This window comes from Podarcis bocagei (assembly GCF_964188305.1).
Source record: "Podarcis bocagei genome assembly, chromosome: 17".
Classification (NCBI taxonomy): domain Eukaryota; kingdom Metazoa; phylum Chordata; class Lepidosauria; order Squamata; family Lacertidae; genus Podarcis; species Podarcis bocagei.
The window spans coordinates 5329507-5349014 of NC_138143.1; the positions used below are offsets into that span (position 1 = coordinate 5329507).

Here is a 19508-nt window from a genome sequence, read left to right on the forward strand (position 1 = left end):
GCAAAGTGATGCTGATGGGCTGCCGGGTTGTTGGGGGTTAGGACTGTGTGGGTCTCACAAGGACACTTTTCTGGCCCCTCTGCAGAAACAGGCTTCCGTGGTGGCAGAGAACAGTGTGATCTGCAGCTTCTTGCACTACATGGAAAAAGGAGGGAAGACCTGGCACAAAGGCTGGTTTGTCATCCCCGAAAACGAGCCTCTGGTGCTGTACATCTATGGAGCCCCACAGGTATGGCAACGGCACTTGGTTCTCCTGCATGCTGCTTCTTGCCCAAGATATTATTCTGGAGGGAAAGGAGAGGGCGAGGCCCCAAATCACCCTTGAATCAGGGGTGGAGAACCTGCGTGGCAGATCAAGGTAATCAGGTGACAGCAAAAACTGAAAAATAATAATAATAAAATTAGCAGGGGCAATTCGTGTTAAATAGTGGGAAAGATGGACAAAGGACACAGCTCTGTTAGATTCACAGCTCTTTATTACAGCAGTTAGAACTGCTCCTGGAGTCTGACACACCGCAGCCTAGCTGGCTGCTTTATATAACACTAAGTAACTTGTAACAGTAACAACTTCCAACTAACTAACCAATCAGTGAGCGACAGTTCTCAATCCTTCATTTGCATACTGGTGGCCCTGAGTGAGAACTGCAGTTAATCTTAATACATAACAATTAGAACAAGAACTATTATTAGATTATTGATATAAACCTCCAGAATGTATTTTGTGTACTTAGGTTTTTACCTCTATCTTCAGTACATTTTATTTTGTTGCCATGGCTAGTGGCTGATGCAAATAAAGATTCTTCCGATTCTGCATGGTCCTCCAGAGGTTGCAGGACTCCAGCTCCCATCAGCCCCAGCCAGCATGGCCCAGTGGTCAGCAAAGATGGGAGCTGCAGAACATCCCTTGCCTGACTTCCAAGCACACTTCGGCCTGGTGTTGGGAAGGCAGAATGCTGTGCTAGGCAGGCAGTCGACAGCCTGGCCACGTTTGTGGGCTTCTGACCTCTCTCCCTGCCTGTCCTGCAGGATGTCAAGGCCCAGCGCTCGATGCCTCTGATCGGTTTCGAAGTGAGCCTGCCTGAACCCGGCGAGCGGGTGGACCGACGCCACGCCTTCCGGATTAGCCAGAGCCACCTGTGCTGGTATTTCAGCCCCGAGACTGAAGAGCTGCGGCAGCGGTGGATGGAGGTGCTGAGCAGGGCGGGCCGCGGAGAAGAAGGCAGAGGGCCGCCCTCAATCCAAGAGGCAGATGAGGATACGGAGGCGGAGAGAACCTAGAGGCAGAGGGCTGGGCAGCTGGGAATTGCGGATTCTGCCCACTTGGGGAACTTGCTCACCATTCTCTGACCAGTATACTTGAACGTTCCTTTCTCCCTCTCTCTCTGGCACTTTCTCCCCTTCCTTTTAGTCCGCATCAACGCAGCCACCCTGCCCCTGCCGCATTCCCAGCCGCAGAGGCGATGCACGTCACACGTCCTGACATTTGCTCCAGGCCATTTCCTGCTCCTAGCTGCAGCACCTAGTAATCGGAGCACCTCCACTTTCTTCCTTTCGTCCCATCCTCTGTGCAGGAAGAAATGGATCCGAGCGGGTGGATGTCTTCCTTCCAACACGTGCTTCCCCCCTTCTTTGCATCTTGGACCAAGATCCGTTCTTTCAGTCCCCACTGCTTACTTAGCACTTACCGAACATACGTTCTCTGCAGTGGTTTGGGGGAATTGGGGCAGGGTAGGGAGAGAGTTGAGACAATTCTTTCAGTGGAACGCAAATGCGCGTGGGAATTTTTCTCTCTTGAGCATTTATTTCCCTTGCTTGTTACCCTCCTCCCTGTATTTGTGTGAGACTAGGTGGCGTTTTGTCTTGTGATGTTTCCTCACACAATACTGACCATTTTTGGACCTGGAAAGGCTGATTTGAGGCTGCCTTAGCAGATGGATTATATTGACTTGAAGTCTCTCTCACCCCACACCCCCTTGAACAAAACAAGCAAGCTGGGACATGAGAGCTAGCTAGAAGAAGAACGAGCCAGGGTCCTTGTCCTTGCTATAGCATGCAGGGTCCCCTCTTACTGATAAGGCGCCCCCCCCCCAGCAATTGGACTGTGGTGCCTGCCACCTGCCACCACCCAATCTTCCTGCCTCTGCCAAGGGGTCCAAAGGCATGGCCCACAAGAGAGCTCTCCTGTGCAAGCCCTGCCAAAGTGGCTGCAGCTGCACAAGGCTATAGGTGAAGTCTTTGTAACAATTGCTCTTCCAGTTTGTGCTTGAAATTTTACATATTGCAAATATGCTCCAAGGTGCTTTCAACAACGTGAAAGAATGCAATAAAATCACATAGAAGTCAAGATAAATCCAACAGTAAAAAGGGGGTGTGTGTGACAGAAATAAGCTGCCGAAAATTGATCATGTAAAAGATACCTGGAAAAATGTAATCTACAGTTGATTTTTCTAAGTGAGTAGCGAAACCTTATGGCATGGCGAGAGCAGCCTGTCAAAGGGTTGCCTCCTGAAAAGGGAATGTATCCCTAAAAACAGGTTAAAGTTATAAAATTTCCTTTTAAACTATGGAAGAAAAATCTTCCCCCTTTTTCTAGGGGAAAACAAATTTGGGAGAAACTGAATACAGTATGTGATATATATCCCCCCCCCCATAGAATTATAAAGTTGGAAGGGACCCCAAGGGTCATCTAGTCCAACCGCCTAAAATGCAGGAATCTCAAATAATGCATCCATGACAGGTGGCCATCCAACCTCTGCTAAAAACCTCCAGTGAAGTCCGTTCCACTGTCAAAACAACTCTTACAACCAGAAAGATTTTGCTGATGCTTAGTTGGAATCTACTTCCTTGTAACTTGAAGCCATTAGTTTGGGTCCAGCCCTCCAGAGCAGGAGAAAGCAAGCTTGCTCCATCTTCCATGTGACAGCCCTTTAGATATTTGAAGATGCCTATCAATATCTCCTCTCAGCCTCCTCTTGTCCAGGCTAAACATACCCAGCTCCCTCAACTGTTCTTCATAAGGCTTGGTTGCCCTTCTCTGCACACATTCCAGCTTGTCAATACCCTAATTAAATTGTGGTGCCCAGAACAACACAGGATTTCAAGTGTAGTCTGACCAAGGCAGAATAGAGCAGAATTATTACTTCCCTTGATCAGAAAGCTATACTTCTGTTGATGCTGCCTAGAATAGCTTGTGCTTTTTTTTGGTGGTGCATCACGTTCGGCTTGTGGTCTAGTAAGACCCCTAATTTTCATACGTATTGCTGGCAAGCCGGGTGTCCCCCCCCCCCCATCTTAGTGCTGTTCAGCTGGTTATTCCTGCCTAAGGGAATAGAACCTTAAATGTGTCCCTGTTGAAAATCATTTTGTTAGTTTGGGTTCAGTTCTCCAATCTGTTATGGTCACCTTGAATCCAGATTTTGGCTTCAGCATCAGTTGGGTGTCGTCTGCAAATTTGACGAGCATACCCTCAATCCCTTCATCCAAATCATTTATAAAGATGTTGAGCAACAACAGAACCCTGCAGCGCCTTACTTGCCAATTTTTTCCAGGGTGATGAGGAACTATTAGCGAGCACACTTTGGGTTCGGTCAGTAAACCGGCTAAAAACCCAGCTAACCAGTTACCTCATCCAGCCCACATCTTACAAGCTTCTCCGCAAGAATATATTTGCCAAGCCTAAAATTATTTTACTTTTTCAACAACATGATGTGCCTAATTTACAACTTCTTTTAGCATATAAGATTTGTCATCTTAATGGAACTTAAGAGCAGTCCTGTGGATTTTTTAAACCCACGCCGATGAGTAGAGGTAATTGGGGCTTCAAAAAGTATAAATGCCATGCAGTGTGGAATCCTATGCCTACTGAGAACTAAGCACCACTGAGTTTGATTTGGGTAGGTTTGCAACCTTGGTTTTGTACAAACAAAAAACCCATGCCACTGGATGCAGGATTTCCCACCTAGTATTCTCTGAATTTACTATTTTTCTGGCCTTCACATTTTTAGGATAGGTGGGCACCAGAATGAGACTCCATAAGCTGAATCTGAACACAGGCAAGGTGTTACCAAAGAGCCTGGATGGTTACCAGTTAATTTTGCACAAAGTTGTGGGGTTTTTTTGTGGTGCCTGCCTGATACTGTCAGCAAAATGCCAGCCACGATCTCACCCACCCCCTCCCAATTCTTATCCTTTCTGGGTGAAATCTATTAAGGTAGAAAAACCAGTTGCAAATGACCAGTTTACAATTTTAAGCCCCAATTTTATGCACCCCCAAGTTGCATTCATTTTAGTATTAATGCTAAGAACTGCCTTGCTCAATCAAAACAATGTGTATCTGCCACTACATGATTCTGTCTCTTGAGTTCCTCAACAGCAGGGTATGACAGCAATAGCCATTCTCCTGTTCTTTGCACCTGCCGTTCTGAGTGATACATGGAAGTGCCATTTACCTACCCTAGCGAATATAAAGCCAGTGATAAAACTTAAAAAATAAGATGAGGCCACAGCCACCTTTGAGCAGGCAAGCCCCATGCCATATAAAATAGGGTGCTTGTGCAGCAGGTGCTCCTAGCGGATTTTGCCGAGAAGAGGGGTCATTACAATGGGGAGAAAAACTTCTCTCGCACAGCCTTTTCTCAAATGCAGTTGCTTCCCCTCTGCAATGCACTTAAACATGAGTTGGTGTTCCTCCGTTGTATTCCAATCCTTTACTGGACTGTCACAGGAGCTTCCTACGATCCCTCCAACATTTCTCTCCCCCTCCCCTTCTACTATTTCAACTTACATGTGAGCAGGTTGGGGGAGTGTCCTAAAAAACAACACCCAACTTGGTTGCCCTGTTTTATGAGAGGCTCCTGGTGGGGGCCGTTGGTGCCTGTCCCAATTCTTTGTCATCCTCTTCCCACCCCCATCCCCATCGTGGTGTAGAGCTAGTGCATGTAACTTTTATATTAAAAAGTCAGTATTAAGGGTTATACAAAATCTTACCAAAATAATATTTTATTGTTGCTCATGTACAGTGGCTGGCCACTACAGAGGATAGGGAAGGGGGCTTCTATTGAGAGAAGTGCCCTGTCCCACAACCAAGGATTTGTGTATTGTCCATGTTACTTTCTAGTTTCATTATTGTATTTGGTTTTCCATTGTCGTCTTTTTTTTTAAATACAGAATTTTGTTTTTCTGTTATGCTTATCTGTCTGTTTCAATAATGTCTAGAACGCAATTTTTCCCTTCGGGATGGGGTTGGGGGAAAAGATATGGGCCTGATTTAGTCTTCTGGGCGTTGAAGAGGAGGCAATGGAAATGTTGAAATCAGTGTCTTGCCACGGAAGAAGATATTTCCTTGCAAAAGAACCCACCCTGCTGCTAAAACAGCCGTTTTTAAGCACAAGGAGGTGGCAGAGGTGGAAGATGGCCTCCTGTGCATTGGAAAGAAAATCCCTTCACGGATCCTCAGCCCTTTGGGCCCCGAACCCGTATCCCCTTCAGCGCAGGAGAGCCTTTACCAAGTGAGGAGCAGAGGGACCAAGCAGCTGGGTCTGCACAATATACTTAGGCCTGTGCAGAAGCCTCACACGCAGAGACCCAAAACATCTCTGTCATCCAAGTTGCTCCTTTTGATGCTTTAAAAATAAATATTCGTCTCTTGCAGCTGGGGGTGAGGGGAATCACACAATCCCATTTCCCCAGCCATGTCCTGCCGCACCAGCTCAACCAGAACTCCTGCCCCTCGTGGTGCCTGCTGCCCCTTGTTCTTCATTTCTTTTTCTTCCTCACCAAGGTCCAGCCATCTTCAGGATCTGCACCGGAGGAAGGTGGTGGGCTGGGCTGGGCTTCATTCATGCTGGGAGCAGCACTGCAGTCCATAGCCTGGGTAGGGGAGAAAATGAGACAATGTTATCGGTGACTGGATTTAATTGCTGTTTTCTGGTTCACATAATTTCTGTTTTTAACATTCTGGGCCAAAAACCCAGCTTGTAGCCTTCACTGTTTGAAAAATGCAGTAGTCCGTAGGATTTACAAAGGAACAGAAACCTGTCTCTGGGCAAGTCCAAGGAGCTGTGGTTCTCGCCAACCAATTGCGGTCTAAATCTGCTGAATTAAATAGCCAGTTCCTTAACCTCATCATCTGACAAGTTTAGACTGGAGCAAATGGCTCCAGTCATCTGGACCTTGGTTATGCACCGTAACTGTTATTTCTCCTTCCTCCATGGCATTCAGCCATGTTTCCCTCTTCCCTCCATCCTTGTGTCAGCCTACTGAGTTATGAAGAAACTTGAAATCTGAATAAAGCCAGCAGATCAGAGGTTATGCAAAACAAGTGACAGGCTGGCTGGCTGTTTTCATTTTCTGTGCAGTTTATTTGTCATACCTCTTCCTCCGTCCCCTGTTCCTCCTCACTGCTGCTTTCTTCTGCTGGCTTTGATTTTGCAGCTGCCACCTTTGCCTCTTGCTTCTTCTGAGCCAGCCGGACAATGGCTTCGTGCACTGCGGCTCCCTCTCCCTGCTGGCACTGACCAAAGAACAGGCGCAATTGCTGGCTTACCTACAGGGCGGGAAAAGGGTCAAGTCTCTTTCAGCGAGCAGAGCAAGAACTTCCACAGGGCTAACTGCTGCAGCAATGCCCTCCTCCAGAGTTGGCACTAGAACAGCATCTTCCATCAGACCACACACAGAGCTCCTAGAGCAGAGAACGGAAGCCAAAGGTTCCTGTTCTCAACATATCTGCATGTTTACTGCTGAAGTTGGCAACCATCTCATTATACTTCATACTAATAAAAATAGCCACAAGATACAGGAAAAAGAATGCCATTTATCTTGGGGAGAGTTCTTTCCATCTGCATGCACACTTGAAGAGGGCTGAGCCAGGGTCAGAAGTGGCTCTGGGGCCAAAATGCTACTGTGTGCCAGTCACAAGGCCTTGGACATGCACCCGTCCTAATGAAAAAAGAGACATTGCCTTGAAAGCCCCTCCTCCTCCCGACTTTTCTCGCTGGGAGAAGTATCTGCCAATTTTTTTGCAGCTTAGGAAGCTAGACCTCCCACCAAGCCATGCAATAGGGTGGGTTGAGATTGCTTTATGAGTAATTTACACATTTCTCTCTCTTCTTTGGTAACACTTCCATTTTTCTAAACGAGGATGCCACAAAGGTCCAAAATGGGTGCCTGGCCTTCAGACAGAGAGCATTCTAGGAAGCAGTGTCTGAACGACAGCGTCTTGATATAAGCATCCCTCCAGTGTCGTGGCCTGGAAATCTGGCAAGAGGCCAGTCTTGGTTTTCCAGAAGGCAGATCTGTTGAAATAGCTTTTAAGGCAATGGCAGTTTAGTAGCTATTCAGAACCAGAGGAACAATCTGAAATACAGCCTCTTAAGTTCCACATTTGTCTTTGTAATTAAGGTGTGGTAGTTTAGGCCCATCAACATTAGATATGTGATGAAATATCAACAATGATGGATGTTATGTTTTTATGCCACCCTTCCTCCAAGAAATTCAGAGTAACATACGAGGTTTCTCCCTCCTTCTAATTTTATCCTCACATTAATCTTCTGGGAATGCCTAGGCCAAGAGGCAGTGACTGACCTAAGGTCACCCTGTAGCTAAGCAAGTCTCCCTGGTTTAAGGCTCTAGTTTGCTGCTATGCTGTGCTAACTTTCAGTTGACTGGATAAACTGATCCTACTCAGAAAGCAAGAGTAATTTTGTGTGTGTGGTCATTCTAGCTACCAGTTTTAAGATGGGATTTCTTGCCGCCTTGCAGAAAACTGACAAAAACCCTGCCATTTCTCTGTTATACTACCCTCTGCAGTGCAAAAGGTGAGAAGCAGCATTTGGAAAAAATTGGCTCCCCAGATTTGGAAGGCAACTTCATCTGACATTTTCCTTCTCGCTGTTCTGTAGCTGCAGTGCCTCAATGCACAGTGCAAGAGCGCCCCACAGTGGTAAATGGCAGTCAGATCAGGGAGAAAAGAGGCAGTTAAAATCTCTTAAATCCTGGGACTAGATTATGCGAATGAGGGAGAAATGGATACAGCTGGAGCGGAAGGTGTGACAAAGAAAGCAACCCTTTAAAGGCAGAAGAATCTATCCAGACACAAAAAAAGGAATAACTAGTTTGATGTGTTTGTGCTGCAAGGTCCAAAATTCAACTTCCTGCACTGCATCAAAGGCATCTATATGAGGGCTGAAAGTTCCACTCGTATTTGCAGAAAGGCTTTGTAAAGGCAAAGTCTCAAGTGCATGTTTTTTTTTAAATCAGCTTGCTGTGAACTAGCAGAATTCATCTCAATGGCTGCAGTTTTGGGTCTGCCTTATAATAAGCTAACATTCCTACCCCAAATTTTGGGTTTTTTATGGGTTTTCCTTCATATTGAGGGGACTGGGGGCGAATGGTTTCAGCTCAGATTGGCTAGCAATCCTGGTGCTTTATTTGTGATTTACACCCTTGGCTTGCTTTTGCTCTCCAGTTGTGACACTTCATGCAATGGATTGTATAGGTTCATTTGCAGGATACTGAAATGGTATGTCCTGCCTTGCATTTGGACTTGGTGACTTTCTGGCCTTCTTCCAGCCCTATGATTTTTAAAAGCATCCAGTCTTCAGCAAGGAGAAATCAAGCCGTTCATGACCTCCCATGTGCCCTGGTGACTTGCAGACCAGTCTGCTAGACTATCTAAGGCCAACCCCACTTGAGGTGTCAACAAATACTGAAGCATGGCAAAGTGGGCACACCTGAGACTGGCTCTGGCTAGGTACAGAATGGGGAGAAAGAGAAGAAGGTGCTGAGTCCCATTTCAGTCTAGAGGAAAGCAAGGGTTTGGGGAGCTCTGGGAGCTGCAGGAAGAATTATTTCTGACACCAAAGCTTCACAACCAGCAGACAGTCACTCTGCTTCAGACTGTAAAGAGGAGATTTCTCATATGACTGAATGCTCCTTTGTACCTTCGGGACGCGGGTGGCGCTGTGGGTTAAACCACAGGTCCTAGGACTTGCCGATCAGAAGGTTGGCGGTTCAAATCCCTGTGACGGGGTGAGCTCCTGTTGCTCAGTTCCTTCTCCTGCCCACCTAGCAGTTCGAAAGCACGTCAAAGTGCAAGTAGATAAATAGGTACTGCTCCGGCGGGAAGGTAAACGGCATTCCCGTGCGCTGCTCTGGTTTGCCAGAAGCGGCTTAGTCATGCTGGCCACATGACCCAGAAGCTGTATGCCGGTTCCCTCGGCCAATAAAACAAGATGAGCGCCGCAACCCCAGAGTTGGTCACAACTGGACCTAATGGTCAGGGGTCCCTTTACCTTTTTATCTTAAAAAAAATATTCTAGATGTACAAAACTAGATGCAAGGGAGAAAAGTTTCGAGTGTAGCTTTCTCCCCAACATGATAATTTTGGAAGTGTAATTTTTTCTTTTTACACCAAGCAACATTCAGTCACATAAGCCCTTATTTGCAGTTTGAAGTGGTGCAGGCTAGTTTTTCTCACCTGCTGCTTGAGAGAAACAAGTCCTAAGAAATACCACTGCACTCTCATAAGTGAAACAGAAGATCTAAGACAAGAGACGATGCTCATCCTCAGTGGGAAAACCAGCCAGTGCAGGTTTGTAGGAAGGAAGCAAATGTGACACAGCCTGGGAAAGACCTATACTGTCCCTTGGAGCACTAGACTAGATGCTTCCATCCCAATAGAGAGGTCGTGTGTGTGTGTGTGTGTGTGTGTGTGTAGGTGTAGGGAAGAGAGGGCCTTGTGTATACCTGAGCTAAGCTTCCATCTTCTATCATAGTGTCAAATTCATTGTTCATCAACTCGGCAAGGAAATCTTCTATCTCATCCAGCTCCAAGTCAGCTGCAGAGAAGAAGGTAGACAAAGAGTTAAAAGTCTGTGTAGAAAAGAGGAAAGAATTCAGTGATTCAAGTGGCCAGGAACTCCGTAAGAGATGCCAGAAAACAGGGATGGGGACCCGTTGGCCCTCTCAGGTGTTGCTGCACTGCAGCTTCCATCATTCTTGACCACTGGCCTTGCTGGCTGGGGATGATGGGAATTGCAAATCCAACAACATCGGGTGCACAGGTTCCTCCATCCCAACCATAAAGGTGGGGATTCAGGCTCACAGATAGTACCCTGCCCAAATGAACCCCAAAGCCCCCAGATGTAATCATTCAACCTAACTCTCTTGCCAGAGCTGGACGCACAAGACAGGAACTCTTGACCTCAGACAACATGTTAAGCCAGATGTCTCCCCTGGTCTACATAACAGTTGTGATTATCTGAGTGACACTTCCGTACATGGCTGAGCTTTTCAGAATTGTAACAAAATGATTCTACCATATTTGTTTTGTCTCCACTCCATTTTAGAACATTCAGAGGGGGTTTCTTGACCTACCAATGTTCACTGTGACAGTGAGGACCCTGACTTAGAGCAGCACTGAATGAGCAGGATGGAAGCTCTGCTCGTTGCTGCAAGCACCTCTCTGGCTGCTACTTCTAGGTAACTCTGAGACCAGCCTGACTTGAGCTGCCCACCACAACACAAACTGAGGCACCCACCATGTTGTACCAAACACAGGGCAGACCCAAAGTCTGTGGGTCTCCTGCTTGATGTTCTGCCTTTTAGTGGGTGGGGTTAGTATTTGTCCTGTTCCTGATGTTCACAGATGAATACTTTTATTATTATTATTTTTTGTTGTGGATTTTATATGTTTGATAAATTGCTCTGTAATTTAATATTTCTTAAATTGCTTTGAGAAGTTTTGTTAACAGCTATGAGCTGTAACAATAATAGGTTTATCTTCCATGGAGTCTGCTATCTGGTTCAACAGAACATTACAGTGGTGCCTCGCAAGACGAAATTAATTCGTTCCGCAAGTCTTCTTGCAAGTTTTTCGTCTTGCGATGCACGGTTTCCCATAGGAATGCATTGAAAATCAATTAATGCATTCCTATGGAAACCGCCTTCAGACCAGGTCCGGGGACAGTCTGTCCCCCGACCTCTTCTGAAGGCTGGGGGGGGGGGACAAGGGCTTTTCTTCCCACCCCCAGCATTTAAAAAAACCCCGGGACAGCGGAGGACTTCTCCGCTGTCCGGGGCGATCTTAAAATGCTGGCGGGCGGCATTTTAAAATCGCCCGGGACAGTGGAGGACTTCTCCGCTGTCCGGGTCGATGTAAAAGCCCCTGGGAAGGCAGGCAGGGGGGACAAAGACTTTTGCCCCCCGCCCGCCTTCAGAAGAGGTCCTGGACCTCTTCTGAAGGCGGGCGGGGGGCGAAAGTCTTTGCTCCCCACCGCCTGCCTTCCAAAGCCGTCCGGGACAGCGGAGAAACGTGCTGCCTTTCTCCCCTCTCCCGGGAAGGCAGGCAGGGGGGAGCAAAGACTTTCGCCCCCCCGTCCGCCTTCAGAAGAGGTCCAGGAGCTCTTCTGAAGGCGGGCGGGGGGCGAAAGTCTTTGCTCCCCCCCGCCTGCCTTCAAAAGCCGTCCGCGATAGCGGGAAGCGCTTCCCTGCTATCCCGGACTGCTTTTAAAATACTGGCGGTGGGGAGCAAAGCCTTTCGGCCCTCGCCGGCCTTCCTGGACCTCTTCTGAAGGCCGGAGGGGGGGAAAGGCTTTGCTCCCCACCACCAGCATTTAAAAGAGGTCCCCGGAGATTTCCCTATGGGCTTTCTTCTTGCGAAGCAAGCCCATAGGGAAATTCGTCTTGCGAAGCGCCTCCAAAACAGAAAACCCTTTCGTCTTGCAGGTTTTCCGTCTTGCGAGGCATTCGTCTTGCGAGGTACCACTGTATATTGTTTAGGTACCTCACCATTGCTTTGAAAGTATTGCTCCACAGCCTCCACCATCCATTCAGCTTTCTCTTGGCTGTATGCCCCTCCAAAGCCGTTTTCAACTGCGACCTGCATCAGAAGAAGACAAAGCTACATTTATAAAAGAGAGTAGTTAGGCAGTTCTGAAGGAAGCAAACTCCAAGCTAATGAGTTGAGGTTGCTTGGAGTGAAGACAGAGATTTCAAGAGTGCTGGGGCTGGTTTAATACTATCTTCACACAAGGTGATATCCAATGTTAGTATAGTCAGAGTAGATCCATTGAAAATCAAATGACTTACAGTAAGTAACCTAACTCCATGGATTTTAATGGGCCAACTCTACATATGACTTAGCTGATACCACCCACATGTTTTCAGTCCTGGTTTGCACTATAATAATGTAACAAAACAGTTTTGGGGGTTTTCAGCTGTGTTTCAGAAGATGAATTGGGGGAAAGCCACTTCCTCCCTTTGTCACAGATGCGTTATGGACATGATGGGCAGGGCATCTACCGGGTAGTGTCAGTGACATCACCAACACCACCTCCAACAACCCTTGGAACCTTCATTTTTTCATTTAAGATGGAGAAACATAAATGTGTGTCAAAATAGTCTGCCTAAAGCACAAAGGAGGGGGCATGGGTGACAGCCCACATGTACAGTGACACAGCTTTCCATTTACCTGTTTGTACTTTTGTACCACTTCAAACTGCAGATGAAGACCTCCGTATAATAACTAAAAATAAAGAAGTGACCTACATTGTCACCCCTGGTTATTTCAAATCTCCTGGTTTTTTTAAAATAAAATTTAATGGGTCTTATAAAGAAAAATGCAAAGATTATTATCAAATATATATTTTTTGTCCAAACTAAAACAATCTAAAAGCAAAAAAGAGAAAGAGGTAGAAAAAAGGAATAGAAAAAGATTGAGAGAAATTAAGAAACTAAAGAACTTCTGATTCTTCATCTGACCACTATATACAAACATTCACTCGTTTTAACACCTAATAAAGCCACTTTCTAGTAATCATAACCTTCAATCCTCAAATCCAAATGTCATCATTTCTTTTTCTTTTTAACGCAAAGCCTATGGGAGGTTTCCAATCTTCAGTAAATATTAACAATGACTTTTCTCTGATTAAACATGTCAGTTTTGTCATCTCAGCTAAGTCCATTAATTTTAGCAACCATTCAAAATCTTTTGGTTCTTCAAAGTCATGCAACCTTGAGAAGATCAGGCCTAAGGCCTCCCTAGTCCAGGATCCAGTTTCCTACAGTGCCCAACAGAAGCCCACAGGCAGGAGAGAAGGGCAATAGCACTTTCCCACTGCTCTTTCCTGACAGCTGCTGTTCAGAGAGGCATGCTGCCTGATTCCAGAGACAGCATGCAGCCATGATGGCTAGTAGTCATTGACAGCCTTACCCTCCATGAATAAGTCTATTCCCTTTCAAAGCCATCTAAGTTGGTAGCCATCACTACATCTTGGGAAAGCAAATTCTACAGGTTAACTGCACTGCTTGAATATGTTGCTGCCTTTTGTCTGGCATGTTTATTCAGATGTCAGTCGCAGAGTGCTTATGCCTAGGTGAGTGTTCTTTGGGTTATAGCCAGAGTTTCCACCTGTATTAATTTTTCCAGGATGTATATCAGGTGCACATAGTTGTGTAACGAGTTCCTATTCAACAGCAGAGCATGCTAACCAACTGTAGCTATTAATTGGCTCAACACCAGTTGCGCATGTAGGTACCATATTGAACCCCTTTGTGGATAGGCACAGAGTTCAAAGTTCTGAAAATTATACTTATTCAGGAGGTATATTTGTATGCCTTATTAAATCTTTTACAGATCTGTGGCTTCTGTATAGGAAAAAGGAGTACTCTTCTAGTTGTATTTTTGAAGTTGAGAATTCAATTTTTGTGATAGCTACTCAGCCCCTAAGAAATTGGTTTATTCGTTTTAATTTCTTCCATTCTTGTTCTGGACATGTGTAGAACAGGGACCATGCTTAGAAACAGTGATGGGAGGTGGAAATTTTTCCAGTTCAATTTTTTTCTATGGATATCTTTCAGTTTCATAAGGTCATTAGTAATAATAAATGAATGCCAGTTGTGAATATGGCAAGCCTGGCAGTTTCAAAGTTTTTAGCTTTGTTTGTTAAATACAATTAAAATAAATATGTTAAATTAGATCACAATCTAGGCATCATAAAATTTTCCAATGCCAACTTACAAACATTTTCCAGTTTTCCAGAAAACCCACATCATGGCTTAGAAATACATCTAGCGGGAGCTGATATAATAAAGTTAAAAAGTAATGCTTAAAATGATGTCATGGTTGCAGAGAAAAGTTAACACCATTTGTACGTGTACATAAATAGCAGCAGAGAAGACACATTTACAGCCTCACCCAGGGCATTTTTACCCCTAAGTCCTGGCCTGTATTTTGCCAGAACAAAGGTGGCAACCCTACACACCAGCAATCAAAGTGAACAGTAAAGTCTGAAGTCCGCTTCCATCCGCCTCACACCTTGCTTTAAAAGCACATTTCCCCTTTCTACTATTATCTGAGCTCATGGGAAACAACATGAGGCAGTGATGGTCGACAATTTGGATGGATTTAAAGGACGATGAGACTAATAATAATACATTTTTATTTACACCCCGCCCTCCCCGGCCAGGGCCGGGCTCAGGGCGGCTAACACCAAATATAAATTACGATAAAACGTAATAGGGGGAAAAACAACAACAACCACCAAACAGTTAATTAAAATACGGCTTAAAATACAGCTTAAAAGGCAGCCTCATTTTAGTAGTAGCCCATAAATCAAGACCATAAAGGGAGGAAACATCAGATATTCACCCGAGCCAGCTATCCATGCTGTTCCTACATGGGCCAGCAAAAAAGGCAAGGGAAAATTTATATACCAAATCCTATATAAGGGGTCAAAGTGAGTCCAAGCCGAAGGCCAGGCAGAACAGCTGTGTCTTGCAGGCCCTGCAGAAAGATGTCAAATCCTGCAAGGCCCTAGTCTCGTGACAGAGAGTTCCACCAAGTTGGGGCCACTGCTGAAAGGGCCCTGGTCCTAGTTGAAACCAATCTAACCTCCCTGAGACTCGGGACCTCCAAAGTGTTATTTATGGACCTTAAGGTTCTCCGCGGGGCATACCAGGAGAGGTGGTCCTGTAGGTACAAGGGCCCTAAGATGCATAGAGCTTTAAAGGTCAAAACCAGCACCTTAAACCTGACCCTGTACTCCACCGGGTGCCAGTGCAGCTGGTAAAGCACTGGATGGATGTATTCCCATGGCAAGGACCCTGTAAGGAGCCTCGCCGCGGCATTCTGCACTCGCTGGAGTCAGCTTCAAGGGCAGCCCAGCGTAGAGCGAGTTACAATAATCAAGCCTGGAGGTGACCGTCACATGGATCACTGTGGCCAGATCAGGGCGAGAAAGGTAAGGGACCAACTGCTTAATATGGCGGAGATGGAAAATGCCACCTTTGCTGTGGCTGCAACCTGCAAAAGTTTCACCCAAACTCTTGACAGAATCCGTGTAGCAGAGGGCTATTGATGGCTATGAGCCAAGACAGCTTTGTTCTGCCTTCCCTGAAGGAGGCGGTATGCCTCTGAATGCCACATGCTGGAAGTGCAGGAGGGGAGAGAAGTCAGATTAGCCTCAAACAGAGCCAGGGCCTTTTCAACTCTGGCTCCAGCCTGGTGGAACGCTCTGTCTCATGAGACCAGGGCCCTGCAGGATCTGATTTCTTTCTGTAGGGCCTGTAAGACTTTGGCTTGGAATCAAATTGATCCCCTCCCCCTCTTCCTTTCTCCTTCTGTGATACAACTCCTATTTGGGGACTTCCCTGGCTTTTTTCTGGCCCATGTAGGACCAGTCTGGATAGTTAGCCTTGGTGAAGACTTGATGTTTTCATCCCCCAAAAAGTTTTTGATTTGAGTTTCCACTGAAATGAGGCTGCAGTCTAGTGTAGTGGTTAAGAGCGGTGGACTCGTAATCTGGGGAACCGGGTTCGCTTCCCTGCTCCTCCACATGCAGCTGCCGGGTGACCTTGGGCCAGTCACACTTCTCTGAAGTCTCTCAGCCCCACTCACCTCACAGAGTGTTTGTTGTGGGGGAGGAAGGGAAAGGAGAATGTTAGCCGCTTTGAGACTCCTTAAAGGTAAAGGGACCCCTGACCATTAGGTCCAGTCATGGCCGACTCTGGGGTTGCGGCGCTCATCTTGCTTTATTGGCCAAGGGAGCCGGCGTACAGCTTCCGGGTCATGTGGCCAGCATGACTAAGCCGCTTCTGGCGAACCAGAGCAGCACATGGAAACGCCGTTTACCTTCCCACCAGAGCAGTACCTATTTATCTACTTGCAATTTGACGTGCTTTTGGACTATTTTGGCAGGAGCAGGGACCGAGCAACGGGAGCTCACCCCGTCGCGGGGATTCAAACCACCGACTTTCTGATCGGCAAGTCCTAGGCTCTGTGGTTTAACCCACAGCGCCACCCGCGTCCCTTTGAGACTCCTTAGGGTAGTGATACAGCAAGATATCTAAGCCAAACTCTTCTTCTTTTAATGTTGTATTTTAATCTTTTTTTTAAAGTTGTATTTCAATCAATTGTTTTTATATCGGGTGTTAGCCGCCCTGAGCCCAGTCTTGGCTGGGGAGGGGAGGGTATAAATAAAATTATTATTATTATTATTATTGCTTTGCTCATGTCCTGCTTGTATGACAGCAGGATGCCGGAGGAGATGCGCCACCCGCCTGATCCAGGGCGGCTCTTCTTCTGTTCTTCAGCCAACTCCGCATTCTCTGCACCTGCGGCTACAGGAAGGAAATGCACTTTGCACATGCTCGCCCTCCACGCGTCCTCTTTTGCTGCCATTTGCTGCCAGCCTCCCGCTCCTCTCCCCGCTCCCGGCCTGTGGCGAAGGAATCCTACCTGCAGAGCAGGCCAGCTGCCCAGGACAGCCTCGACCCCTTTTCGGAAGAGGCCACGTGCCTCCGCCCGCGGAGTCGCCATCACCAAGCGGCAGGCAGTCACGAGGCCGAGCGCCGAGCTATCGATGAGCAGAGGAAATGGCAGGCGGGCAGGCGGAAGGAGCCGAGCGCGGAGCCCGCGATCGCGCCTCTCCTTTGTCAACAAAGGCAGAATCCGGCAGCAGAGCCGCTTCGAGCCCAAGCCGGCGGCGCGAAAGCAGTGCAGTATTCCTGGACGCCATCTAAACACAAGGCGCTATGTTGCTGGTCTTGCTCCGATGCTTGTTGCCAAATGCCACTGGACGGGGCTTCCGAGTAACCACGCTTGTCGGAACATTAACTTGGCAGGCAGCCGCCATCCGTACAGCTACGATTCAGGCATCATCATGGAAAGCTAGGCAATCTCAGCTGGAATCGCAGAAAGTCGCTGACTTTCTGAAGACTTCCGTGACTGCCTGGCAGGATGCCGCAGATCGGAACCCAGCCATGATCCTGCAGTTTTCTTCCCCTTCTGCTCTCACCACAGCGGCAGCGGGATCAACACCGCTCCCCTCCACCTACTGCCCGCTCCCACTGGCAGCATTTTAAGGGGGGACAGCTGTTGAATGAGTTAACCACTGTGATAGCCCCCCATATGCAATGCCCTAGCCATTTCATTTCATATATCAATAGTCCTACCCACTCTATTGATTTATAAAATCTAAAATTTTATAACTATAGATTTCATAAATCTATAGGATTTTTAAAAATCGATTTTGTAGCTCTATAAATTGGCTCGGGGATTTCATTTGGGGTAAACTATGATGGCCAACAGCCACCATAGATGGGAACTGAGCTTTGCTTCCATTCAAAAGCAGCACTGCTGCCTGCCAAACCCTAAAATAGCTACTCTGGGGCATGGGCAGAGCTGGGGGGGCACCTGCCCCCCCATTCAAGTAAATAAATAAAAATACTTAACTAGCTGACCAATTGCATAGCAAATAACTCAGTTCTGCCCCCTCCCAACATGAAGCCTGCCCCATATAATAATAATAATCATAATCATAATCATAATCATAATCATAATTTATATATATCCCGCCCTCCCCAGCCGAAGCTGGGCTCAGAGCAGCTAACAACAATAAAAGTAACACAGCATTCTAAAATCAATTCAAAATCAAATTAATAGGTTAGAGTTCTATGAGGATTACCAAAGGAGGGGGTCAGACTGTGCCTTGGCCAAAGGCCTGGTGGAACAGCTCTGTCTTGCAGGCTCTGTGGAAAGATGTCAAGTCCTGCAGGGCCCTAGTCTCTTGTGACTGAGCGTTCCACCAGATCAGGGCCACAGCCGAAAAAGCCCTGGCTCTGGTTGAGGCCAGCCTAACCCCCTTGGAGCCTGGGACCTCCAAGATGTTTTTGTTTGAAGACCGTATGGTCCTCCGTGGGACATACCAGGAGAGGCGGTCCCATAGGTACGAGGGTCCTAGGCTGTATAGGACTTTAAACCAGCATCTCCACAGCATCTCCTGTGGAGATTAGAAAGTGTTTCCAGACTTCCGGGTTGGCGCGAACAGCTAATGGCGGATTCCCTCCGAGCTCCGGAGGGAATCGGCTCCGCTGGGGACGGGTCTTGCCGCGACGGCGACGCGGAGACCCTCAAAAACCGCAGGCGCGGATGCCTGCGGACCTGGTGACTCGGTGGGCACCTTAAGCGCCCTCCCCGACCCACGAAGAGCCTTTTTAAAGGCTTCGGAGAGGGTACGGAGAGTGGCGTGGTGCTGGGAGCAGACCGCTATCCCAACGGAGCGAAGCCGTGTGCCATGGCTGAAGAGCGCTGACTTTTTTCCTTAAATTCGGACCTGAAAAGAAGCAACCCGTGAGCAGATTGGAATTCGGACTTTAAAATATTTATCTTTGAATTTGATACGACCGGGGGATGTGTCAAAGGGAAGTCCGCACCCCCCCTCCTGCAGAAGATTTAAAGCAATAGCAGGAGAACTAAGTTGGAGAGCCTACCCTTTTGGGGTGAGTTAAAAAGACATTAACTTTCACGATTTGATAAAAGAAGTTTTGAGCTGGAGTGTAAGAGTGGAATTTTAGAAGCCCTTCTTTTGTTGTGTGCAACCCCCCCTCCCAGGCCCGGGAGCGTCCTCCCTCTGAGCCTGCTGAAGAGGAAAGGAGTTTGACAGCTGTCAAAGCTGTCAAACGGGCAATTTAAAGTGAAAAAGCTTGCTACTTAGGATCTCCCTGGACTAAATGTGATACAATTGAATTAAAGTTGTTGGAAACAAAGAAACCAACGAGGCAGAGGACTGTTGGAAAAAGATTACTAAGTAACCAGATTCCCTCTAGGGGGAATTCTGAGACATTACAATGGCTGTGGATGGAAAGTTACTAGCTGAGATAGAAAGAATGTTCTATCTTGTGGGAATTTTACAGGAGCAGAGTCTGGCTATGAACAAACAACTCATGACCTTGACCTCTGGAATAAGCAGCTCTGCTGAATGTACTGAGGACTTGAATGAGAAAGAATCTACAGCTGAATTGGAAGAGATATCTCAAGAATTGAAGGAGACTAAACAAGGAAAGGAGAAAGTACAGATGGAAAGTACCAACCAGAAGGCTACATTAGTGGAGTATAAGCAAGAAGACCTTTGGATCACATGGATTACAAATCTGCGAAAGATGCGAAAGATGAAGGAGGAGGCCCCTGGAGTACTTGGAATACAGGAACTTAAAATAAAGCAGAAATATGA

General features: G+C 46.9%; 2 protein-coding genes across 2 annotated transcripts in view; one reads left to right on the forward strand and one right to left on the reverse strand.

Annotated features, from left to right (window-relative positions):
* The window catches only part of FGD1 (FYVE, RhoGEF and PH domain containing 1), a 47877-nt gene extending 42693 nt beyond the window's left edge, over positions 1-5184 (forward strand). Inside the window, exons 17-18 of the mRNA XM_081175690.1 lie at positions 86-229; positions 1027-5184. Of these exons, the coding sequence (XP_081031816.1) occupies positions 86-229; positions 1027-1278 (396 nt within the window). The 3' untranslated portion in view covers positions 1279-5184. The remainder of the gene's footprint in view (positions 1-85; positions 230-1026) is intronic.
* On the reverse strand, positions 4983-16878 carry TSR2 (TSR2 ribosome maturation factor). Its single transcript, XM_081175825.1, has 5 exons — positions 16736-16878; positions 11788-11878; positions 9745-9836; positions 6371-6544; positions 4983-5868 (listed from the first exon to the last, which is right to left on the reverse strand). Exons 1-5 carry the CDS (start codon positions 16814-16816, stop codon positions 5755-5757), a joined length of 552 nt encoding a protein of 183 aa, XP_081031951.1. The 5' UTR covers positions 16817-16878; the 3' UTR covers positions 4983-5754.
* Between the last annotated feature and the right edge of the window lie 2630 nt (positions 16879-19508).

Excerpts from the sequence above, each read along its gene's own strand:
- TSR2 (XM_081175825.1), bottom strand. The coding sequence starts at position 16,816 with ATGGCGACTCCGCGGGCGGAGGCACGTGGCCTCTTCCGAAAAGGGGTC. Across the intron at positions 6,545-9,744 it reads AAGATGGAAGCTTAGCTCAG|GTAAGCCAGCAATTGCGCCT; the intron begins GTATACACAAGG and ends CCCGCCCTGTAG. Across the intron at positions 5,869-6,370 it reads AACAGGGGACGGAGGAAGAG|GCTATGGACTGCAGTGCTGC; the intron begins GTATGACAAATA and ends TCCCCTACCCAG.